This window comes from Diadema antillarum, unplaced genomic scaffold (assembly GCF_040938485.1).
Source record: "Diadema antillarum isolate AM-2024a unplaced genomic scaffold, OU_Dant_1.0 seq00000368_RagTag, whole genome shotgun sequence".
NCBI classification, from domain to species: Eukaryota; Metazoa; Echinodermata; class Echinoidea; order Diadematoida; family Diadematidae; genus Diadema; species Diadema antillarum.
The window spans coordinates 766605-793586 of record NW_027271369.1 but is presented as its reverse complement, the minus strand read 5'-3'; the positions used below and the strand labels follow the sequence as shown (position 1 = coordinate 793586).

Genomic DNA, 26982 nt, shown 5'->3' with positions numbered 1-26982 from the left:
TCTTTATTGACGCCAATGTAATGTCATGATGTCTTGCCCAGCACATCACTTGGTAGGATGAGTGTCCATGCACAAGAATTGACTACTAAGAGCGCACTAGATAGAGTATGAAAATATCACTAACTCAGATTGGATGGTATGTCATTTGCTTCCAATTGCCAAAGTAGAGCAGTACTGTTCTGATGGAAGTCAACTTTTTGAAACTTAAAAATTACCCTTTGAAGAACATTGCATAATTGTGTATCTTTCCTGAGAATATAAGGGTATAAAGTTCTATTTTCAAATGTCACCGTTTCATGTTTAATAATGTTACTATGATGGATGTACATGGCAAACTTTTTATGCTTCCGCCAGAAGAGGTCCGAGAAGTTTTCGGGTTGTCCGTCCGTCCGTGGATCAATCAAAATGCTACCAATTGTATATGATTTAAAGAATACAATGCCATCTAAAAAGCCCGTAAAAGAATCGTTGATGTAATATGCATTAGCTTCTATGATCGCAGGTCTCAATTACTGGTATGTCTTGAACATTATGTGCACTTCATTGAGCCGTAAGTCTTTACGCAATAATCATGATAATGACAACGGCTTGCAACTATGCAAACTACTAGTATTTCTTCAACTTTATTTTGAAATAATTTTTAAAATGTTTATATTTGATTTTTTTTTCAAACATATCTCACGTTTATAGAGTACAGCTGTGGGTCAAATTCTACTTTTTATAAGGTGTTCTGAATTTTTGCAAATGATAGTGCAGTATCATTGTTAGGACCTATTGTATTCCTTCACAGTACATGCTAAAGTGCTGTGTCGTGCACACTTAAAAAAGTGTTCATAATCATATCCATGTATATCAGTTAAACGACTTAGAAGCAATGAACACATGGCCCAGTTGTTCTGAAATAGAAATGAGTTTTGGATATGGATTCCTAAATGGTAGTTCTGAATACATGCACTCTGATACAATGATGATACAAACAGGTAATACATTGTACTATATTAGCAACTGAAATTTTCATGATGTTCCTTGTTATCGTTGCAGATTATGAAATTTATATAATGTTATTTTTTTTTTAGGGAATGTGGTGAATTATAATGTAATTCATTTTAAATCTTTCCAAACCTCCGTGAAATGTATAAATTGACTCTCTCATAATCGAAATATCCTAAAGATAAAGTCATCAAAAATATAATTGTATTGGCTGGAATAGTTTAGCTTATGAGTCATGCAGCCTGCTTCACCCGAAAGCTCATCAGCACTGACCAGTATTTTTGCATTCAAAAGAGAAGACGATACAACCCTTCGTGCCGTCTTCTTCCCTCATAAATGAAAGAAGCAAAACAAAACAAACAAATGGTCAGTCACTGATGAGCCTTATGATGAAACATCCTGTACGTCTCATTAGCTAAACCATTCAAGCCAATGCAATTATACACACAGCTCCCCTAGTTCAGCGCTTTTCCAAACTTCAGTGTATTATGTACATACATTACACTATATTCGTATAAGCAAAAATATACCCCTGTTTTTTTGTTACAAGTTTTACGCGCAAAGGTACAATCCTGCCATGAAATTAATCCGTACATTGTTGACACAATGACTTGTTATTCAATTTCACACGCGCTGGATTCTTTTCTAAACCGTCACATAGTTTTGCAGATATCTACTACCTTGTAGGACTAAATATTTAATTGATAAAGACAATAGATGATTTGTACCAATTCTGTCTCTTGTTAGAGCATTTGTACCAGTTCTGTATCTTGTTAGAGAATTTGCACGTATTGTAATTTTGCAGATGACTAAAAAAAAAAAAGACTGAATAAAAGCAAATGGCTGTTGGTCTACCGTCATATATACACTGTTTTGTGTTTATGTCCAAAAGGTTTTGTCAGTGTATGACATGTGTATACAGCATGTGCTTGTGTCGATTTTGCTGGGTAGAGGTGTGCCTGTGTGTGTGTGTGTGTGTGTGTGTGTGTGTGTGTGTAAGAGAGAGAGAGAGAGAGAGAGAGTGGGGGGGGGGGGGGTGGCGGGGGATCGAACTCAACGGAATCAAAAAGTAATTACGACAGTGCAGAGCGCAGTGACATACAAGTACATTATGCAATTCAGCCACACAACGACATTGAAAAGTGATTAATAGTTCGAAGTTTATTCATAGCCGTACACAAAAATCTAATCCGAATGATTAAGTGTCAATTCTGTAATGATCAAATTGATATTTTTTTTATATTACTGATGTAATACTTTTCTAGCTGTGCGAGCTGTCTTTAATATTCAATGGGCATATATACCGTATTTTGATTTTGTCATACTCTACTAGTACGAGTAGTAGTACGAGTAGTAGTAGTAGTAGTAGTAGGAGGAGGAGGAGGAGGAGGAGGAGGAGGAGGAGGAGGAGGAGTCGTAGTAGTAGTAGTAGTAGTAGTACGTCCAAAAAAAAGTGTATGGAAGGGATTATAGAAGGCAGGAGATGCAGAGCACGCCAGTGCAGTGTGTGGTGTAAATGAGTGGACAGGAAAGAGTGTCGATGTAGTAAGGCGGCCATGAACAGTACAGAGTGTGGAGGTCACAAAGTACACTGTATCCGATCGCGATGCAGCGAGATCATTATTTTTGAATCTGAGGTTCATTTACATGAAGCCAATCACAGCGATCCAGTGGCGTGAGTAGTGATGAATATTAATGAAATGATCACGCGGTGACCGATTGCCCGAAAACCTATTAGCCAATCAGAATGCGGTATCCTAAAGTGCGGCACGCGTTAAATACAGTGTATCAGAGGCAGATTCCGTCAGCAGCTAAGGAATATGAATATTGCAGAGGTACCTATGGGAAAGTTTTTCCAATTGGCTAGATATTTCACATGAATATTCATTAGAATATGATTATTCATTTTAAGGAGTTACTTTTTGGTTGTGCGACAGGAATAGTGGTTCTTTTACGTCTCGAAGTAGGTCATTCTGATGGGACCTCTCCCTGCCTGTTCGCGCGCACCGCGCCGTTCATATAACGCGCGAAAATGTGTGTCCTTATGCGGAGTACTGAATCCTAAGGTGAAAAACAGCTAATTTTCAACTCAAAAGGTACCTATGTAAAATGTGTACAGAAATGTAAAATTTCTGCGTCTACTCCTTGTGTACGACCTACATTTCCATTTTGATGAGTTACTTTTACTTCCCGAGATATTACTGCGCAGCTTTGGGCTCATGAACTAGACTTTGCGTGCATTAGCCCTATACCTGTCTATGCACTCAGATGAGTGCTTTTTCAAAACGCGCTCTGCGTATGGAAGATGTCACTTTAGAAATTGTAATGCTCTTTCTTTATCTCTCCCCTTCCTCTCTCTCTCTCTCTCTTAGTATCTATCTCTCTCTCCTTTTTTTTTTTTTTGGTCTCTTTCTCCCCTCCTCCCCCCCCCCCCCCCCCTTTGACTTTGCTCTTGGTGTGCTCCTGTTTGCTGTACGCCACTGCTACAGCAATGGCACAAGGGCAGTATATAGTTTGCCTATTAGGCATGGCATTCATATTTTATTCAGTGATCTGGGCCTGATGCTGGCAGCTCTCATTTCCTTCATAATGAGTGTGCAGGGAGTGAGTGTTTTCAGGCTCTGCCGCTGCTCTGCTTCACCCACTAACTGCCTGCTAGAGAAGTGCATGGAGAGGGAAAGATAACCGGGTGCTGGAAGGCACTGCCACATAATGTACAGCGTGACACATTTCTGTGTCTTCTTCATGCAAATGCATCCCCCCCCCCTTTTTCCTCCTCTTACAAAGTCTCTCTCTCCTCTATGATCATACATCTTTCCCTGAGGTTAATTAATTTGAAGTGTGACTAGTTTGTCCCTTTTTTCCGTGCCCAAACAACTGATGTATTCATGTGTGCATGCAAGGAATATCATAGGAAGGTGTGTATTCGCGTCTACAGGGACATAGTGAAGAAGAGAAGGCTGATAGGTTAACCTGTTCTGTGCTTTGAGTATGGATTGATACAGAAAACCCCATAGCATTGTACACATTGTCTATAAGTCCCTGGCATGGAATGGCTTAAAGGCAAGAGTGTGGAAGGATCCGGGGATGGATTCCAGGGAAGACAATGTTGGGATGAGAAAGTGGCAAGGACGGCTGTAGGTAAGGTCTCAGTATGAAATAGACTAATATTACCTACACATATTGACAGAGGAAAAGAGGAGAAAATTGCGAGGGGGTTGTGAAGGGGTCCAGTGGAGCAAACATCAAGTCTAAGATTGAGATGGGTGAGAGAAAGAGGAGGAGACAGCCGGATTTAATACCATCACTGCCTCTTGGGACATGCATATCTTATTGAGCCACCGCGCTGGGATGCTAGATTTTCATCCCTCATCATTTGACAATACAATAAAGTGCAGGGAGCTGGGTATTGGAGGGAGGAAGGAGCCCCTATAAATAGGAGCTAGGGTATTGGGCCTTCCCTGACGTCAGAGGGAACGAACGATAGGGAAGGGAGGACCACCGGAGAACGTGATATTTGATGCGGCAAGGGAAAGAAAGAGGCTAGGAAAGGTAGCCTGAAAGAGAGAGTAGAAGAGTTTCAGAAGGATGCAAGGAAATGATGTAGAAAAGATGGGGAAAATTACATAGAATATACAATACACTGCCAGAAGATGAAGACAGGGAATATTGTAACTGAAAATAAAAAACAAAAAGAGGAAATGAAGAGAATGGTAGTTGTGCAATGGTAGATATACTGTGTAGTTATAAGGTCCTGTTAGGGTTTGTTTCCTTTATTAAGAATATTATTTTGTTGTTGTTGTTATTGTTTTTGTTGATATTATTGTTGTTATCATTATTATTATTATCATTGTTATTTGCTGACTACAAAGTAAAAAGAGAACACGGAATATTTTTGTTTAATGACCTGTTGGAGGATAGAACATCACAGACCAACCGGAAAATTTGCCATATGTACTATTATATTTCATGTGTGTGTAGTGTATCCAAGATAAGGAAAGTAGTGGTACAATGAAAAGGATCCTGATGGCAGAGGTCAAGGGATATATTTGCTTCCTCCTCATGTACTGGAAAGGATTTTGATCAAAGGTCAGCAGTTAGTCTATCCTGTTGTGAAGGTGACTCTGATTTTGGCAAAGTTTTGGACACAGCCCTCTCTGAATCTCACATTACGGTAATATGAGGCAGAGCGCAAAATTTGATCAGCATAAAGAGGGTGTCGGGACTCTCCTTCATAGATGTGCTGGGTCAGCCAACCCACGTGCATTCTTGCCTTTTTTACTTTCTTGTGCCAAACAGATCTGGTTACATTTAACTGACAGGAAACAGGAGATGACAATGATGGTAGACAAACAAAAGATTAGCTAGAATAGAACCCTTTATGCCCCACAAGATGCCAGCATTTAGACAGACAGAGAAGATTGTAAACTGATTGCTGTACTTCATGCAGCCATGAAGTGATATGACTGCAGAATTAACCCATATGAAACATGCTCCTCACTTTGTAAACATGTTACATAATGGGGTAAAGTACTCGTGCCAACAGATATGATGAATATCTCTCAAAAGATACCAAGGGTGATTAAATGTGACATCTTCACAGCTTTCTGCCAGTCATAACAATTTTAGTCTTCTACAAAAAAGGGGAAGATATTAAACAGTAATTTGATTCCTTAGAGCAAATTCCTATTTTTCCTTGTATTCCTATTAATAAAATCATGATGCAGCTGTATATGGAGTGACAGCAGGTGTCTAGATACAAAGATGACATCTGTTCCCCACAAGGTAGTCTCATATGAAGTTAGACCCTTTGCAGTGATGTGTGTTGTTTCTCTACTACAACCCTTAGATGACAAATGGACATGGCTAATTGATAAAACTGACCACTGAGCTTTTCATACGTGGGATTCACTCTGACACAAAGAATAAGCATGATACAAATATTGAGATTTACATTGTAATCCAAAATCGTAAAATTTTTGTCTGTGTGGCAGTAAAAAGTCCCAGCAAATAGTGCGATCAGCATCACGACAAAACAAAAAGAAAATCCAAGAAATATCAAGATTATTTCAGAATTATCATGATATTTTGCACCGTGGATTGTGTGTGAATGCTGGAGCAAAAGAGTGTCACCATTTTGTTTTGGTAGATATCGGACATGTGCAGTTTGGTCGACAAATTATCACGATCGGCAATCAGCAGGATATTTCTGTCTATCTGAACTGGTGTTCAAAAAAAAAAAATCATGATATTTAGATCGTGATCACTTTCTCGCTATTTTGTCTGTGTGAATGCGACTGTGAAGTGCAGTTGGTTGTTGATGAGAGTTCAACATTAGCGTTTAAAGCCGTACTCTTTAGCCTTGAAAAGAGCTCATGGTAGTTCACATAGCTAAGCAGCTGTGTGGAAGGTTACAAGATTCAAGGGAAGGAAATGTTTGATTGCCAACTGGCCTGTGAATAATGAAAAATGCAAAAGAACTAAATAGAGGGGTAGTGAAAGTAGAGCACATGTCAGAGCTGTGACAAGAATGCTCAAGCATTCTACCATTTCTTTATGTGTTGACTGTGACTTTTTTTGTACTCTACAGTCAGACTTTTTTAGGGTATCCTGTTCTCTGGTTTCTGTTACGCAGGATCTACGAACAAAATCCTACTTATGAGTGAATCAAGACTTTGAGTAGATAATGTATGATAATTGCAAGTTATTCATATCACATTTGCCTCAAAAGATACACCAGGAACAACAACAAAGGGCTATTGTGCAGATTAAAAACAATATCCATTTTATATCATTTGTAATTGAAATCAATGGATTTTTTTTTTGATTGGTTTCATGATCTACAGTGTATCTCAACTTCCCTCCTGTTAACTGTATTAGTGCTATCAGTGACTGGCTGAATACAATTTCATTTTTTAAAATATTTTTATTCATTTATTTGTTTATTTTTTATTTATTTATTTATTTGATTATTTATTTATTTGTTTGTTTATTTATTTATTTATTTATTCATTTATTTATTTATTTATTTATTTATTTATTTATTTATTCATTTATTTATCTATCTATCTATCTATCTATCTATCTATCTATCTATCTATCTATCTATCTATATGCCAGTGCTGAGGGGTTAAGAAAAGACTTGCTACATTCAAGTCAACACTTTGATAGATGAAAAGATCTGTAATGAAGGAGAAATTGTCATGCGATATCTTATGAAGAGTTTGTTTCTTTTGTTGTGGAAGAACAGTGATCCTAGCCCACAAGGGCACTTATGTAACCAAACAATATCTGTCTCAACAATTGTTCTTGTGCTGATTTGTGTGTGCATACATGTACTTTACTGGCCAGTGATAGGATCCATGTATAGCTTCCATGTCATATGGAATTCTTTTGACAAATTTGTTTGTGATACATGTATGTGTTGAAAAGTCTGCTTGCCTTGCATTCAGCCAAAGTCCCGTATTTCTGTACTGCCCAGTTCATGTTTGTACATGTCTTCAGTCATCGTATGTGGCCAAAAGTGGAAAGCCTAGAATGCAGTGTTACTCTCCATCTTTTTTTTAAATTAAATGTATTGTTTGCAGTGATTTATTAAACAGGAACAGTGATGCCAAGAGGATGTAGCAAGCCTCTAATGGAAGACGAGGGCATTAATTTCATTTGCTGTGAAGAAAAATGTTCAGTGCGTTTCTTTTAAAATCATAAGAGTTAATTAAAATGTAACTTTACAAAGAAATGTCAGATGAAAATCTTAGTGGAATGTATGGAATACATACTTTCGTGATTGAGGGGAGACATTCTGTAACTCTCAAATAGTTTAAAAGTTGAATGATATTCAGTTGATATTGTTGTCTTTTTACTCTACACTTCAGTAATAGCAACAGTTTGTTGAATGGATAAATGCAATATGAAACTCATTTGTAATGATTTGTTTATTATATCATATGTACAAATTTCATAATGTTCAATTGCCTGAATACAGCAAAATTTGTACCATGGTAGATTCATTTGCACTGGACACTTTTTCCCAAACCCTATATCAGTAGAACTGCATCTCATATCTTAGGTAGATTGGGACATACTAGTAATATATGCATGCAATGAGTGGACTGCTCAAGGAGATAAGTTTAGTATGCCTTTTAGTAGGGTGAGTTGTGGTCATGATACAGTACTGTACGAGCTGAAATTTTCGCGTACAGATATTTTCGCAAATTGCTACTTGGAGGACATTTTCACGTGTTGTTAATTTCGCGGTTGCGAGGGTCTAATTGAACTTACTTATTCACACGTTATTATTTTTGCGTGTTGTTATTTTCGCGCTTCAAAGGCGATTTGCGAAATTCACAAAAATATAACCACCGCGAAAATTTCAGCTCGTACAGTACATGTATGCCATTGGTGCACAATTCTATAAATGCATTGTAGGCAATACTTTACCCTTGTGTCTTAACTATGTGAACAAAAAGCTGATGCTGATCAAGGGAAAAGGGAAACCTTTTATGATTATAAAATTTTAATTGATATTCTAGACTGATGAGATGTGGTTGCTTGGAACTTCCGAGGCATACAACAAATGATGAACATAATTTCACAAGTGCATAGGAAATCTCTTGGGGTGTAAATAGAGGTTTTTGGTTTTTTTTTTGTCCTTGAAAGTTATTTGGTCCTCTCGACTTCAGAGCTGTTTACAACCCAATCAGATGGTGGCAGTTTGAAGATAACATGCATGCAACTGGTCTTCAAAAAAACCATCCTGTTATGTAGCATGTCTCTCTGTCAATGGAAAAACTTTGTTTCTTTTGTGCATGTTACCTTGTACCAACGATATTATATTACTTGCGGTGTATACAGCAAATATTATAAGAAGATTGTTTGTAATAGTTCTACAAGTGATCTCACATCATTCTTTATGTGTGTTCATGGATAGATTTAGTGGGACAACAAAAGTTATATCACTAGATTAATGAGGAGGTAATGATTTGACAAAGCTGAGCAGTCCACTCAAATTGTACTATGCATGCAATATTATGAAATGTATGCACTCCTAGTCATCTCCCAGTATATTTTAACAAGCCTAACATGTGTACTCATGCATATGTATATATCTTTTGCATATTCATTCTTTTCCCTCCAACAACACCACTGTCATTCCCCTTTTCTGTGGAATACAACTTTTGCACAACTCCCAAACCCCCCAAAATATTGGCATAAACACTATGGGAAACCTTCATTAATCAAATATGCCCAATATATCAACATGTTCATTAATCTGATATGCTCATTTTCTTTCTCATGGTTCTCCTCTTGTGGAAATTTCAAACATTGTAATTTCCTTTTTTAATATTATCTTTTAAACTTTCCAAATGTTGTGTTTCTTACATCATGCTGCTATCTCATCAATTCTGTAATAAAATTCCATGTGAAATATTCTGTTCTTACTTCTATTTGATGAAAAATGAACATTAATGCGGGGCTTTTCTTCTGTCAAATTCTCTATCTGCCTTACCTTTGTATGGTTTTGTATGGGTTTTGTCCGGTTTTTACTGAATGTGTGCATGTATTTGTTTTGGTGAATATGACTGAATTTTTCAAATCTGCATGCATGTTAATGTTCTTGTTTTCTGTTAAACTCTCATTTTCATTTCAACAATGGGACTGATGTTCTGCATTCTCATTCATATTTTCTCACAAACATTGTGTCATTTTTTTTATACTTTAAATGTTCACATTGACATGTACAAATTTCATACTCATTCTTTTTTAATCATTCTACAAATGTGGGATTACATAATTCCTATTATGTTTCTATCATATCTATTTTCCGCCTCATTCTCCTATGAATAAATGATGGTATAAACATAATGAAATCAAACTTGACTAAATGCTGACACGAAACCATTCGCAATAAAAAATTATAATCCAATATTATGCACTGTCATCTTTTGATTCTCACTCTCATATCAAACTACTATGCTCTCATGCTCTACATTGATAAAATGAAATGTCTTATTCCTCAAAACATCTGTTCATGAACACAACATATTTCAATTTTTTGGCTAATTATGACCTATCTGAAAAAAACCCAACAACAACATCACTTGTCCAATGTCAACACACATACATCAACCCCCTCCCTTCTTTACCACACATACATTCCTTCTGCCTATTTCCTCTTCCCCACCCCTATCTGTCTACCACCCCCATCCCTCAATCCTCCCCCTTCACAACCCCCCTTCACCCCCCCCCCTTCACACCCCCCCCCCCCCATATCCTGGTACACACACACATACACTATCTGACATCGGCAGATTGATTACCCCGATGCACAGTTACTACATCCTGGTCAGAGGCAGTCCTGTACCCCAAACAACCTGGAACGACTGATGGCCCTTGAGCATGATGAGATCAAGGTCTCGGCCAACCCAAGAGGGCGCTCTCTCAGTGAAGATCGCAGCCATGAAGATGACCATGAGGTAAGACTACCTTTTCTGTCATAAGTTTTATGCTTGAAATGACCAAAGCAATGACCAAAGCTTTTTTTTTTCTGCACATGCATTGTTCATTTCACTATGTATTATGTGCATCTTTGTTTCATGTATTTTGTATTTACATGCTACCCAAAAATTATTGCCAAGGCCAAATGAATATGTTTTTATATTTTTAATTTACTGTCCATACCGATTGAAAGTTTTACAGAAAGAAAATAAAAATCTTTTATGCTGTTGATTTGGAGTTGCTTTTGCAAGTGTAAAAACAGAGATACCTGTATAAATGTAAGCACATGATATATTCCAAAGACACTTTATGTTTGCACTATTGATATAGTCAAGGCAGCAAGGCAGCAGGTTTGTCACGCTGAGCTGGCAAGACAAATGTTTATACAGTATTTTTGCCACAGCATAGTAGATATTCCACAGCAAAGAGTATTTAAAAGACAAGACGTGTGAAGGATGGTCATGTGCAAATATTTCTTCCACAGTCAGCTGAATGTTTCACTACCTAGAGACAAAAAAAGTGCCATCAGCTTGTTGCTGGGTAGAGCAGTATAGCTTCAGTTATTCTGCAATGCATCGCAGTTGATACGTGTACGGCTGTGTTTCACAAGATGATGGATGTGTATGTACAGGCAAATCCTATTATAATGATGGCTTCCCAATGATTGTGTGGTGTAGTGTGGTTGATCTGATTAAGTCATTTTTCTTCTGCTTCTATGTGTTTGTGTGCCTAGAAGTACTGGTAATCACATCAGTCCATTTTATCCATGCCTTTGTTATAATGGGGTTTACTTGTACTCTTGAATGCCGAAAGAATGAAATTGTGTTGTGATTTTTGTGTTTGTTGACTTCTATGTGTATAATGTATGCTGAATGTCTTTGCCTGACTCTTGGAATCTCTGTCTTATGTCAAGAATGGTTAATGTCCTTTCTCTACCCATTAATTGACAGCCTCTTCCCTCTATACGTCTTGAGCGAGCACTGTCAGTGGGCAGTGAGAAGGTAGCGACAACCATTCTCTCAATCTTTTCTGGCTTGTCCTCTTTTGACTGTTTTTGTTTTGAACCTTTGCTTACACATTTTTCATCCATCACTCCACAACACCTGTGACACTGTCAAGCATGTTTGAAGACCCATCATGCTTTACTTACAAGTTTTTATTGTTTTTACACTTATTTTAGATTATTCTCATATCTTCCATTTTCCCACCTCTTTACTAACTGCTTCAAGTAGTACATTTCATCCCTAGAGCCTTCCTTTCATAATGATTGTGATGAAATAGTGTTCCATTCGTATCCTTCCCTTTGCTGATAACTTAACTTTATATGTGGATACACATGTCTTTATTCCCAAGACGTGAAGAGGATTCCATTATCATATGGATACGTCTGAGTGAAAATACTGAACTACAAGCGAATTATTTCAGCTGAGGCATTTCTTGAATATTGTTGTGTTACCATTGGTTCAATATACATGTTTCTTATTACTTGTTTATTTGTACAAGCTTTGTTATATGGTAGGTAGAAGTTTTTGTATTTTATTCTTACGGCTGCCATATGAAACCTTATTCAAGCTTGATTATGAAAATATGAGTCACTTTTCAGCTGGCCAAGAGAAATATGTTGCAGTATATTTGAAATATATCCTGCACATATTTTTTCTGGCATTGCTCATCTCGTATCGTATCATCACCCCACTTTAACTTCTAAGTCAAGCAAGGCCAAAACATTGGCATACATTTCTAGGCAGCAAATGAAAAGAACCAAATGGGGCTTGAAGAGAGAGAAGCTGCTAAAGTGATGCCCTGTCGTCATGGAAACAGGTTTCAGTCCATCAGGAATCTCTGATTGGATGTATTTCCTGCTGTTGTTTCATCCTGGTGCAGCCTTTGTGGATGAAGAGAAGACTGACGTCACATGTCAATCAGGAGAAGACAACAGCTTGCTCTGCAGTGGGCAGCTCCTAGTGTGAGATGCCCCGTAAATGGGTTCTTGAATCCACTCAGTTAATGGCAACCTTGATATTGATATCCACCACACTGATGAATGCATGAATGTTAGGATTCTTAAGTTCACAGACATAAAGTAACATAGAGTGCTACTCATGTGCTGTTTACAAAGACATCTGTGTAGGATTTTGGGCATGAGTGAGTAAATGATCCAGTGTTTATTCAAGCTTGTACATGCTCTATGATTGCCAACATTGATAATCCACATCTACTTTTAGCAACAATCTTTGATGGAGACTTTAAAATAAGTAAAGAACTGTCCACCCCCCTTTCAGAGATTTAGTAATCAGAGACGGTGAAATGTTATTCTTTTTTAATGAGGTAAAACTAGAGTCCAATGAGATAGCTGGTAATATTTGACATTCTTTAGTGTGAATAATTCCTCAAGAGGTGTTAATGTAATTTGTACAAATGCTGAGAAGAGACAAGTTAATCAGGAAGTGCAGTCATAAAACTAGTGTCAAAGCCCTGTGTTGAGTTCATGTGGATTAGTGCCGGTCATGTATTTACATTTGAGCTCAAATGTCCAAATTTATTTTGACCTTAACAGGATTAAGTATCCCAAGCCAATCTTATGACTGAGGAAACAAAGAGCGTATTAATCTTAAAATGTTTTAGAAGTCTGTTTTGTTGTTTATGTAGGAAAGAAGAACAGCGCTTTCCTTTTGTTCATGCAAATAATTTTTGATGCACTTTGGACGATCGCTTTGGATCAGGAACTGCCCACCCAGTCAAGTTGTGCATGCCACGACCAGCCTGACAACATTCGTTCTCCCCATTGTTACATTTTTGCAGCCGTCTACTGGATCTATTATTTCATAAAGAAAGATGTATCCAGAATTGACTGCACAGGGTAAACCTCTTCATTATAAATAAGAGATCATCACCGTTGCACCTCCCTAACACATTTGTTGTTCATCTCAGTATTGCTTCTTGGAGCTGCAGGAGGGATTTACCTCATCAAGTATCAAGTGTCACCAATCCAATGAAATTATATGGCTGTAAACTGTTTCCATCTTCAATGTCTTGATGATCAAGTACGGCAATTTCTCAGCCTCTAGAACAGCATCTTGATGAAAACAAATTCATCTGCAGTACTGAAGAAAAAGATGTATTGGGAGGAACTGTGTTCAGGATGCGAGGATGAATGTAAACAAGGAGTGCTAAGACAGAGGCTTTGCCCTCGAGGCTTGTGATGTGAGAGAACTTAGACAGAGTCTTCCCTGCCCTCCCCTCACCAGAGTGTCTTACGCTCAAGTAATGAGCACCTTGTGTGTTCAAGTCTCAACCATTACCACAAAATCAATTTCCAGATCCATTTATAAATTAGCTGGGATTCCCCTCCCCATTTCCTGGGGGCTTTGCAAATCTAATCATTTGCAATTTGAACCATTCTCAAATTTAGTGCACTTGGAACATAAGCCCCCCTCAACCATACCAGATGGGGCATGCACTCCTCACAATACAGTTTTCCAGTTACCTTGTTGTCGTCGTTGACAGGAAAATGTGATAGTGCCCTCGCGTGGTTCTTGAAATTCTATCCACGCCAAGCTAAGAGCGGGACTTTACCCTGCCAGTGAAGTGAATCAATTGATGCTTGATTGGAAGAGCTCATTCAAAATGTCATCTACAGTGTACTTGGGACACCACACTTAGAAATGAAACCAAAGACCTAGTGCTCAGATATACGCTTGACAATGTAACTACTCTTAAGGTGCATATATGATGCGTTTCATAGCCTCTTAATTGTTCTAACCACTTAATACATGTACATCATATATGTGCACAATTTTAATAATATATGAAGGGTATACTGTATGTGTCCACATACAATGTATGCATGTCTGACGCTAATGGTTTGTTTGTCTATTATAGTCAATTATGATCCATAAAGAGATGAGGAACAGAATTCAGAAGTGTAAGCGTGATTCCATTCTAAACCTTACAGACAAAGACCTTTGTATTCCTGACTATTTTTCTTGGTGTTACACAGAAATGATATCATGGAGAATGTTGACTGACCAAGTATAGAATTGAATTGATTGTGGGATTTTGACATTTCAAATGATAGCTACCATGTTAGCTTCACCAAAATGTATCTCAAATAATCCTGAAGAATAAGGATAAAATTCCTGGAATGCCTGTACTTATCACTACCAAATCAGCTTTATGTTTTAGAGGAACATTAAGTAAGGCATATCCTGATACAAATTGCCATCCCCAAATATATCTGATTGAGAATTGAAAAAGGGAAAATTTGACAAAATTACTTCAAAATTGCCATAAAAAGTACAGAGCACCTCAAAATTCTTTGGTCTATCCAGGATCCCAGAGTAGCTGGTGATCTCACCCCATACCCCCTCCAGAAGCTTGCCATCACACCTTCCAAGGATCCCCCTGCATTACCCTGGGCCACACCCACACTATGTTCTGCTTTTGCCCCATTACTAGCCCCTTATGTTGCTGTCTTGTGGGTAGTCAGAGCAGTGAGTCTGGGCTTCTTGTAAATCAGTGGACAATGTGTGCCAAACTACTTCCAAATTTGCACATGTCATTATCAATGACTAGTTTTCCAGCTCCCCATTTGGAATAATGCCTTCCCTCTACACATGTTTTATGTATTTGTTCCCTTCCCAAGCTGGTTTTGAAGTCCCCCATCCAGTTCAGCCTTTTTATCTGTCTGTTTTCATTGAATGTTGATGTATCTATATTTTCATGAATAAATTGACGACAATCTTGCTGTGTAGAATATTTTCCTTGCCTGTTGCTATAATAGTGCATAATTATGTTGGAAAATTTGTACGGTGTTACATTGTAACATTGTACATTGTAAACTTTCTCATTGTGATGCACAAGAGTTTGATGTACATGTATATTTGGTTAGCATTTTTATTTTTATTTTTATTTTTACTTTTTATTTTTTGGTCTACCTCCCCTCAGATGATATCAGCAGAAGATATCTGTTAGCCACACTGATTACTGATTGGCTTATTACATCCTTTTGAAAACAACTGTCACATTTCTAGCATGGTTAAAGGACAAGTTCACCTTCATAAACATAAGGATTGAGAAAATGCAACAATATTAGTAGAACACATCAGTGAAAGTTTGAGGAAAATTGGACAATCGATGCAAAAGTTATGAATTTTTTAAATTTTTGTGTTGGAACCGCTGGATGAGGAGACTACTACAGCTTGTGAGTCATATGCGTACAACAGAATAAAGAAAATATAAAAGAAAATTCAACATATTTTCACTTTCTTCGCATAATAAAAGAGCAATTGACTTGCCTCTTTCTAAAGGCAGGGGGAATAATATTACCCATAACATTTATCGGTAACGAGTCAGGGGAATGTGTACTTTTTTCAAAAGATGGAATTTTGTGAAATTCTCTTTATATTTTCCTTATATTGTTGTACGCATGTGACATCTAAGTTATTCATACACTGCAGTAGTCTTCTCATCCAGCGGGTACTGCAAAAAAACTTCAAAAATTCATAACTTTTGAACGGATTGTCTGATTTTCCTCAAACTTTCAATGATGTGTTCTACTAATATTACTACATTCTCTCAATCCTTATGTTTATGAAGGTGAACTTGTCCTTTAACTGAATGAAATGGTTTGTGTGTTTTCATGATTTTTTTTTTCTGCCTACTGCCCTAAGTGAAAAAGAAAAAGAAACTGTTCAAGGGTCTTGCCTTACCATCCACCATATTTCAGTGGGCATCTTCCTTAGGGTGGCCATCCTAAAATACTGTCAAATTTGTATGCGGTATAGTGTTTGGGGGTAATTTGAAGCTTTATCGTTTAACTCCATGCAAATCTAGAGGACCTTCTGCATCTAACCCCCTAATCTGTCTCCTTCTCATGTAATGGGCTATGAGAAGCAGCAACTCTGCTGTATGAATATCGACAGAGGAAAGACATTCCTATCAACCATGGCAACCTTCTACTCCCCCCCCCCTTCCCCCCCATCATCTTTTCAGTATAGCCAGTGGCCAAATGATTAAGTCAAGTGGGGACCTGATTATCCCAGTAAGGATGTTTGCCTGGTCCCTTGGAAGCCTGTGTGAAGTCCCCTTCCAATGGATGCAAAATAAAAGAACAGGAGAAAAGATGGTAGAGAGAGAGAGAGAGAGAGAGAGAGAAAGAAAGGGGGGGGGGGGATGAAATGGGTATGAGAGTCGTGTGAAGGCATCACTACCATACACTCCAAAGAGTTTCCATGCTCTCGTATTGCCCTCTTGCCAACGGCGTCACTCAACCCAAAAAGTGGTAAAGAAACAGCCCAGTGCATGGGTGTGTGTGTGTTTCTGCATCTCCCCTCTCTCCCATTTCTCCATAACTCTCCAGATATGTCTGGAGGACACTTGAGGGAGAGAGATGACCAGAATTCACCACGTAGTCTGGGCATAATTGATTTTGCGAAAGGAGGCAAATACATGTGTTTGGCTAAGGATCAGAATGGTGTTAATTCAGAAATATGATTCCTGGTGAATAGCATACATGTGCATTTTAATCTGATTTCAAGTGTGCATAGGTCCTGTTCTATCCTTGTCCTGAATTATCTTTCTTGCTTAGGCCGAGGAGAAATGCACTTTGCACAATGCGCTTTGAACCTGAATAGAATAGGCACTATATAGATATTGGTTATCATTATTTATTATTATTATATGTTGCAACATACTATCTTCCATTTGATGCACTTGTGCATTCATTTCACATTATTTCACCCAATTTTATACAGGTCTAAAGTATTGCAGAGTAGTTGGAAGATTAAATTTGGGCCAGATAAGATCAATTTGGCATGTTTCGTACGATGGATGGGTTGTGTACAGCCATGCATTAGATTATGTTCTCGTGTGGGAGCAATTCAATCCTTATCATGCAGTGGATTGTTATACATTCTTTACTCTTCAATGAAGTGGTGGAAAATATTGAATTAGAATCATAACATCAAGGAAAGAAAGTTTTATAATTTGATTCCTTCCTAATTAAATACACCCTCAGTAATATCAGGTATTATAGATTTCATTAAATTCATATACATGAGGTTTGAAATATGTTGATTCTAAGGTTTATATCTCATTGATTAGAAACTACATTTGGTAGCCATGTTAAAGTGGAATCATCACTGTAAACACATGTAGACTAGCAGGAAAACAAACATTGATTGTGTATTTGGGTAAAATATTGAAAGTTTAATGTCTTTGTGACAACTGAGATATCAATTTGATTAGTATTCAAAATGATGCTTTTAAAGTTGTCTCTTCATATTTTGAATGCTATGGTGTGATGAAACAGAGCAATGCATGTTACATCCCTAGAATAGTTCTCCAGTTATAAGTCCTTTAAGAAATGTTAAACTACCATGGTACAGGCTTATGTGTGCTATACTGATGCCATGCTGATATTCTGAGTTATTTTTATTACAAATAAAACATTACAACCATCTTAAGTTACATAGTATGTGGAAAGGATAATGAACTTCTGTTTCAAAGATAAACAGCATTGTTGGAGAATGTATGTGTGTATTAATTCATTCAGTCCACATTCTCTTTGCATTAGTTGTCGGTAGGCTAGTTAACACACTCCTGGTCACACGGTGAGATCATGTACATGAGACTTAGACGGGAATGCTATCTTACAGCAAAGGGGAAGTAGGAAATGTGTGAGGGGACGCGTATCGGATTGCTGAATCAACAAATGGACCGTTCACACTTACTCTCACTTTCTACGGCCATATCTAATGAGCGTGGCCAAATAAAAGGGCGTAGGGATAGACGAGACTCAACTGGGACAGAGAAACACAGAGCCATGAGAGAGAGAGAGAGGAGAGATGTCCTATAACTTGGTTTTGATTGCAATGACCATGATGATGTACTTGAAAAAGTAATTTCCTTCCTTGTTCTGCTGCATTGTATGGTGAGGGTGCTTCATCAACATTGAATGAAAAAGGGAGTATGTAAAGATGTAAAGTGATTGTTATTGTTGTGGTAGTTCTGTATTAATATTGCACGCAGGCAGAAGAACTCATTTGTTTATGTTCACACAAGATATGTAATGGTATGGCTTCTTTTCTGCCATGTCAAAATAAACTGGTTTAGATGAATAGTGTCATAAAGCAATGATGGTAATATCTTATTAGAAGATGTCATACTTCAACAGATGAAATTTTTGCATTACAGTTTTATTCTTTACATCATTCTAGTACCACTAGCCTTTTTCTGTCTGACAATGTACTTCTTACAAGGATTAATCTACTATCATTGAAACCATATGCCTTTAGTATTATCATACATTATAGGACTCTTAAATCCTTCAGATTGTCAACTGTTCTTTTGTGTGTGTGTGTGTGTGTGTGTGTGTGTGTGTGTGTGTGTGTGGGATGTGTGGTAATGAACGTACAAACACTAAAGAATAATATCAAAACAAGTACTTTGAAGACATAAATTCCTGGATTTTACTGAAATCTACAATTTAATTTTTAGAAAATGTGAGCACTTCCCTTCTAGAGTCCTGACAACATCCGCATCACGTTACCTGTACTTAGATGTCACCGAAAACAGCAGTGTCAGATATTGTACATCCGTGTGACGTGATCTGCCTATTCAGTGGATTTCTAAGAGCATCGATGAGCTTATTACCTCACAACAACTCCCACACCCAAAAACAGACACAAATATACACCAAGATCAAAAGGTTAACGCCAAGGCAGATAACGGTGTTATCTAAGAGCAGTTTCCTACTCCGGGGGAAAGAAGAGCCGCAAACGAGGACATCAAATATATGTGATAGAGCAGAAATACTATAACTGTTACTTCTTGCCAGATTTAATTCTGTTTTTCCTTGCTAAAAATGGAGTATGTTTCATGGAAAAGATTGTTTTCCCTAATTCTAGTACTATATATGTCTACTGCAGAGGAGGTAAAATACTGTTTTCTCTACCAAAACTGTGCTATTTCAGCTCCGAGAATACTGCAATGTTGTCTTAACAAGGTTGGTATTCCTGATAGAGGAAGGCATTCACATACCTACCTGCAACAATACAAGACGGACATATGATCTACGTCTCTCCCTCTCCTACTGCTGGTCTACATGTAGCACAAATACAACACAGAGCACAAGCCTTTACTGCACCATCCATCTTGTATCATGTTTCCTTTTCTTCAATGTGTGCATTATGCACTAAAATTGTTGTGATTTTTAGCAATCTGGTCGCGTTTAGCGTTTCAACAATTTTTCCTCTACAAAGTAGACTTCTTTTGAATGTCTGGCATTTTCTGCTGGCTCAAACACAACTGGACAAATCAAGATTATTATATAATACTGAAGGGAAGTATTGCATTTAAAAATCAGACAGCAGCAGTAGCGTATCGTTTGTAGTCAAGCTGCTACGTGCTGCCTGTTCTTCAATCGATACTGAAACAGATTGTGTAATGTGATCTACAGGACATGAATTCAATAAAGTCATAGACATAGTCAAAGAATGGAAGGAAGGTAAAAGAAAAGAATGAATCAGAAGAAGAGTAACATATGAGCCATTGTGCATCAGTGACTTGACATCATTGATTTTTGTTTCATAATGATATTTGTCCTAATACATTAATAGGTCACTATAAGATCTCAAAGTCACAATGTACCACAGTATTATGGCCGTATGTACTTGCAGTACCATCAAATTTTTTTTTTTTTTCATTGTAAAGTAGACTTGTACCATGCTTTCATTCATATTCAGTCTTATGTACATGTAGAAGAAGAACCCTTCCCATGGAGAGATTTATTTCTTTTTAACAGGAACAAAAGGAAAGTCAAAGGTCCAAAAATATTGTAGTAAAATTAAAGATTAAGAAAATTATTATCATTTGAGAGTCAGTAATTTATTAAAAACAGATATATTTTGAACTAGAGAAGCACTCCGAGAGCGCAGACCTCCTCCAAGCAGCTAATATTTCTGGCATTATAATATTTCTACTACTGGTCTTGTTCTTCCATAGAGATCAGTGATTTCAAACCCTGGATACGTATGGATGTTAAAAATGGCCTGAATTCCCAATATAGAAGCCTTTTGTTACGTCATCAACCCTCAACTGCACAGCGCACCTCACAGTTAGAGCACGCACTGTAGTGCACATATGAAAACCTAAAAAATGTGCAGCGCAACTCCCCAGTTCATTGACCCTACCTACCAAAATATCGAAAATCCTTCATAATATCCATAAAAATGTCCAGATCATCACCAAAATTTAATCATTTGTTCCTTGTGCCATTCTCAACCTTTCTTGCAAGTTTCATCTAAATTCATTCCCAACTTTTTGAGTTATTTTGCACACGGACAAACAAACAAACTTTTTACCTCCTTGGTGGAGGTAAAAATATGCACCCCATTCTAATTCAGCACTTTATCAGAAATAGCATCCACATAAAAAACAGGCATTTCATAAAGTTGTTTGGTCATGTGGCTGTATGGTTGCCATGTGGGTTGCTCCCTGCTAAACCGCCCGGAGAATTGAGCTATTGGTTAAAGTACTGCAGTTGTGCATTTTCTTGCAAGAGTTATGTGTCCTTGTTACGACTCCCTTCAAACATATCAGATACGTAATGTTATGTTGTATGCTCCAAGACAGAGTAAAGGCCTTTAATTCCCCTTCCAAAACAAAGGAAATCATGCTGTTATTCATACGTGGACATGAGGGGGGAAAATCATGCATCACAACCATCATTTACCCAAGTAAAGTACATGAGGCCCCAATTACCAACCACTCTATATTGATATCTGTCGTTTAAATGGTGTAGACCGTATTTATACATTACTAATATTGCTCAATCTTCACTGATCTGTTGTGTAGACATCACAGCTTTATTCATAACAGTTAATTACCATGCACTCTCCACCAAACAGTGCTTAGTTAGATTGTCATCTTTTCTATCCCAGAATTCAAGTGTAAGAGAGGATAAGAGAATCTAATCATAATCATAAAAAAAAGCACAAAAATTGTACATACATATTTGAATGTGCTGCTGTAAGAGCTTGTGACAAGCTTGAAGTAATACAACCATTTGGACAGAAAAGAACAGAAAGTAAGAAATTATTCTAAATGCTTATATGGCTGTTGAATTTCTTGTCTCTAATGGTGAGTTGCTCTACGTATATGGACTGCACATACAAATGCTTGATCTCCCAATGTTATGTTTGTTATGCGTGATGGGATTTCCAATAGAAGAGTGAGTGAAGGGGGAAAGCTGGGAAGATTAAAGTAGAAATATACTATGTGTAGTTGTCTTGTAAATTTCTGGTGCAATTCCACACATTGTTTGATTTGGCTGTGATTAGTCGAGTAAAATCAGATAAATAAGGACAGGAGACTATAGAAATAATTGAATTATGGAATATTAATAATGTTTAAATGTTTGCACTTAGAAGTGATACCAGTGATTAGTTCTTGGTGATGATCCAGGTCCAGAACTTGTTGAAAAGATGCTTGCAGCATTCTACAGTATTAGTGACCATGTGGCCTTGTCGGAGGTGTGTACTCTCCAGGGCTTCTAGTTTTGAGTCCAGTTTTGATGAAGGCACTGCCATTTTCTGTAGTTGATTTCAATCTTTTATTAAAGCTGATGTGAACATGGTGTTGAATTGCACTTTAATGACTTATGCAAAGCAAACCAGTGGTCCTTGGGTTTGTATAAGGGAAAGGCTGTAATAGGAATATTAGATGTGAGCTTACCAGCAAGAATGTATGCTGCCGAGGCGGATTGGTGCCATGTATGGTTCACATTTCATGGTGGTAGACAATGTGCCCAGACACACTAGTGTAACATAATACAACAAAAGGTTTGCAGTCTGTGGAGATCTTGTATAAGTAAGAATTTGTGCTTGAGTATAACAGGCATGTTACAAACAGATGTCATGTAATGAAGATCATCAATTTTATTTGTTGCAGACAGACACAATATACATGTCTATTTGATCCACTTTTATCTTAAAGTAGTTATTTTTAACACTTCCTTTGTGTGCCGAGGCCAGCTGTATTGTGGTCCGAGTAAACTGTCTTGCAAGAAGGCATATTTCTTTTTTCCACTGAATGCCATTTCTATCCAACAGAGATATCTTTATTCCATTATAGAATATCTTGATATCCAGATGTGTGATGTACACATCCTTCAGAGAAAATGAAGTGCTTAGTTCTAGTGGATTATTTTCATAATGTATTCTTCTGTGGTATACATGGACATACTTTGTATGTTGATAGCAACTTGCAATATGTCACAGCCTGTACCAACAGTTTGTTGTGATTTTTACCAGAGAAGCGTTGATGTATGTATGTAACTTATTTCTATTCCAAAAGCACTAGAGGTGTTCATGACCTTTTCCACTCAATTTAGGCATCTTGTGAATAAAGCTTGAAGGTTAGGCCAAAAAAAAAAAATTGTTGCATTGGCGTAACATGAGATTTTCAAATAGGGTCGGTCGGGCGGATTTTTTTTTTTTTTTTTTTGCTACCTGCATTTTACGTGTAAAACTCGTGCTCAGCTCAGTTTTCATATTTTACTATTTTGACTTAGATAAGATAGATGCAAATTGACCCATATGTACGATCTTTTCATCGCACAAGGCGATCTCTATTACAGTCCCACATATACAGATTCGTGTAAGTTCTCCACACAAGAAACCTATGGCAAAACTGTGCACAATACATCGCAGTCTGAATGCTACGTATACACTGAATAAATCTTGTTAGAGTACGTGTCCGTGTTGGAAACAGATGACGTACTGATCAAGGAAGGCTTATGCGAGGCGCTAGATCTCTCCCTCGTACATCCGATATCCCCAGAGCCGTTTCCACTTCCGGGTTTGTGCGATCGCGATCGCAATCAACAAGATATTTGATATCGATAGCAAAAAATAAAAAATAAAAAAACATGGGGTCGGCGGAATTTTTAGGGTCGGGCGGGTTACGCCAATGCAACAATTTTTTTTTTTGGCCTTATTGTGTCGCTTGAGAACTTTGAGAGATATTGATCAAGATTAAGATTTATGTCTCTGTTTAAGAATGATGTGGGAATCAGCTAAATGGTTTTGTTTAATGCTGACAATCCTAATACAATTGACAAATCAAAAATTATCATCAACCATATGAGCATGGTCCTTCCCTTCACTCCGAAGTCATTGCACTAGATTTTTTTTTTTAAATAATCACCATGCCCTCCCGAAGTATTCAAACCCAGGTGTGTCCTAGTGCTGCATGCACCAGTCAAAGAAAGCTTTTAGGCATAGACAGTGGTTGCTAGATTGAATGACCATCACCCCATGAAAGTTTGCATTATTGTTGTTTTCATTTCTTGTTTCCAATAATGATGAAATATTTGTCATGTATTCCCTCCCTGCTTGCTCCTGCCTTGGGGTCCCTGTAAGTCTTCTCATACGATATATATCTGTGGCTTTCGCATTGTGCTTATACCATATCTTGTGTGACATGGAAATAAATGTTATTTTGTTTTTGCAGTTTTTATGAGTTTTTACTTCTTGTCATGGAGTGTTATTCCAAGTCTTGTAGTCTTGTAATAGCATTCTATGTTGTTTATCAGTAAAAGAAAAGATCAAAGATGAAGTGGTTGTAATTATTGATGTGCATGATGACGATGAAGGAGAGTATACCCCAATGAAAAAGATACTTTGAATGAAAGGAGTGAGGAAAAGCCATCAGCTCACTGGAGATTTGAGCAAAGTTTGATAATAGGACTATCAGAATAATCAATTGACAAATCAGTTTATATTATAGCCCAGAGGCAGTATTCTCAGTCATGGCATGATATCATATCTCGATGATATCAAAGACGTTATGTAAGATCCCCACCCCCTTCCAACACACACACATTCTAGTATTTTTCATGCAAAGTGTTAAAAAAAAAAAGTCCTTTTTTGTGGGAGTTGATCTCCAGAGCAAGTGAGAGATACTGCCAAAGCACAAGCAGTTTTCGTGTTGATTTTAGACTCATTTTCAAAGAGCTAGAACTTTGGTAAGATTTTCAGTGATATTTATACTTTCATTCAGACAGCTATTGCTTTCACTTGAGGGAAATTCTCCACTTGTTGCTTCTTTTTTGTTTCTCTGTATGATGTGGCACACATACAACTTGTACATTGTAGTGCTTGAATAATGATATTTGGTTTTCTTGTTGTTGTCTCTTTCTCTCCTTTGACCATGCTGCGTTTCTCTGCTTTCAACGCGATATGATTTTTCGTGCACGCTTCTCGATCGGTGTACCAAAACAAACAAAAATTTGTTGAATCCGAACACTTCCATGTGAGTATGCATGGCGAAAGAAATTCCTGCACTTCGTGTTGTTTGTGAATACTGTATGTGAAATTACTGCTCAGTTTGATTTTGCACCTCTTGTGTATTTGGGGAGAAAAGTTTGATGTGTTGCGCTTTATACTGGTTGTTTGCACAAAAATGATTACCCTGTCTTGTTGCACAACTATTAAACAATGATTGAATTTCCCCTTTCTCCATACCCTACTCACTTAAACCCTGTATTATCTACATGACTGCATTACTGTAAAAGTGGACATTTTCTCGCGACTAATTTTTCGCGCTTGGCCCGGTAAGAAGAATTTCGCATGTTTTTAATTCCGCGGAATCAAGACATTGACTATGGGAACACATGGCATGCAAAAATATTCGCGTGCTTTTATTTTCGCGCTAGCTTCTGGTTGCGCGAAATGTGCGAAAATTTCAACACCGCGAAAATTTCCACTTTTACAGTATGACTTTTACACTCTATTTATGAGTCCATTTGACTTTGACACTTTGATAGGTACAGGGTGTATGTTCATGATATAAAACTTGGGCTTGGGAAGCAAGGTCTACATTGTATTTAATCATTTTTTGGAATGCTCAGTTCAGTGAAGCCAGTCGGTCTTTAAAGATCTTTTAAAGCCTGCTGTATGTGTTTATTTCATGCTATAATATGATATTTACTCTGTGGTGGAATGCTTAAAACGGGTTCTGATGATCATTTTAGTTTGTGCCCAACCTTATATTTGCCAAGTTTTTGTCAGGAATTTCATTGTTTCATGCCTTGGGTATATCAGTTAGTGCTCAAGATATCTAATGGTTGAGGATTAGTTGTTTGTTTTTTCATGCATGTGGGACTATATCAAGTCTTCTGGGATCTAAGTTCATGTATAGAAAAAAAAGGTGTGTTGATCAAGCTAATGATAAAACAGAAAATAAACCGAGCAATATTATTCAGTGACATACAGAATATGTTGATATTAGGTTAGTGGACAGGCAGACTGTGTTGTAAATCACCTAATTTCAAGTTAAGTTGTGATAATCTATTTACATTTTATTACTTAATCTGTCGTTGCTGTGTTTTTGTGACTTTGAAGTGACACTAATGTAATCAAGGGTCATTTCCTTCGTTGTAAGGACAGTTTATACTGCAGTGGTTTGATAGAGGAAGTAATCAGTAACCACACATAACACACACACACACACACACACAGACGCATACCGCACATACCATACATACATTATGCACATAAAAACAACAAAACAACACAGATAAAGCTGGTTAAGAGTTAGTGAAGATTGATAGCTTGTTGCTTGTGATGGATATTGATGCAAAGCATGAAATAATTGTAATGATGGTAAATGAGATAACCAGCTGTCTGGTCAAGAGATGTACACTTCCAGTAAAGAATATACCTCATTTCTCCTTGGGCCATGTTTCATTCAGATTAGGAAATTTGCAATGTAAAGCTTTATCAGATCTACTTACAGACTCTTCAGTATAACCATACCAACATGACCAAGTTGCTATTGACCAGTGCATGTAGAGTATTAGGATTCCTATTCCTAGGATTCTGCTAGTGTTGTGAGGGTACCAGTAAAAAATGCACAGTTTGTGGACTCCCCTTTCACAATGAGCATCCCACAAAAAGAGCCGTCTTCATTCTTTATTCAGGGCTATATTCAGTTAGATGGACAAACTATGAACAACTTTGATTTTTCAGCTATATATCTTTATGATTGCAAAACAAAACATGTTCTCAGGAAGTGTTTGAAAAGTTAAAAAAACAAACAACAACAACAAATCTGACCATGGCAGCAGCAACAACAACAACAACAACAACAATAAAGACCATGGCAGTACCGGTGCACAGAATTCCAATCACAATTGCTCAATATAATACAGTTAAAGCCAAAGTTAAAATGTTGAGTGTAAAAGAAAAGTTCTATTCAGGACAATCTTCCACAGAGTTTCCCTTCAGTTTTATATTCTGCCTTACTTATCATATCATGAATTAGCCAAAGGTGTTTTTTTTTTTCTTCCACATTTATCCTGAAACCAATACCTGTGCAATGTACATGTATGTACCCTTATTTCTACTAAATCCTTGTCTCTGTGACTATTATTCACACCATACATAGTGCTAGTGGCTGATGGCTCTTGCAGCCTACCCTTAGGAGGGG

At 37.4% G+C, this 26982-nt stretch overlaps 1 protein-coding gene across 1 annotated transcript in view; it reads left to right on the top strand.

Moving 5' to 3' along the window:
- LOC139731320 (rap guanine nucleotide exchange factor 2-like) overlaps positions 1 to 26982 on the top strand; it is a 142358-nt gene that overhangs the window by 78531 nt on the left and 36845 nt on the right. Inside the window, exons 5-6 of the mRNA XM_071642207.1 lie at positions 10302 to 10466; positions 11439 to 11489. Of these exons, the coding sequence (XP_071498308.1) occupies positions 10302 to 10466; positions 11439 to 11489 (216 nt within the window). The remainder of the gene's footprint in view (positions 1 to 10301; positions 10467 to 11438; positions 11490 to 26982) is intronic.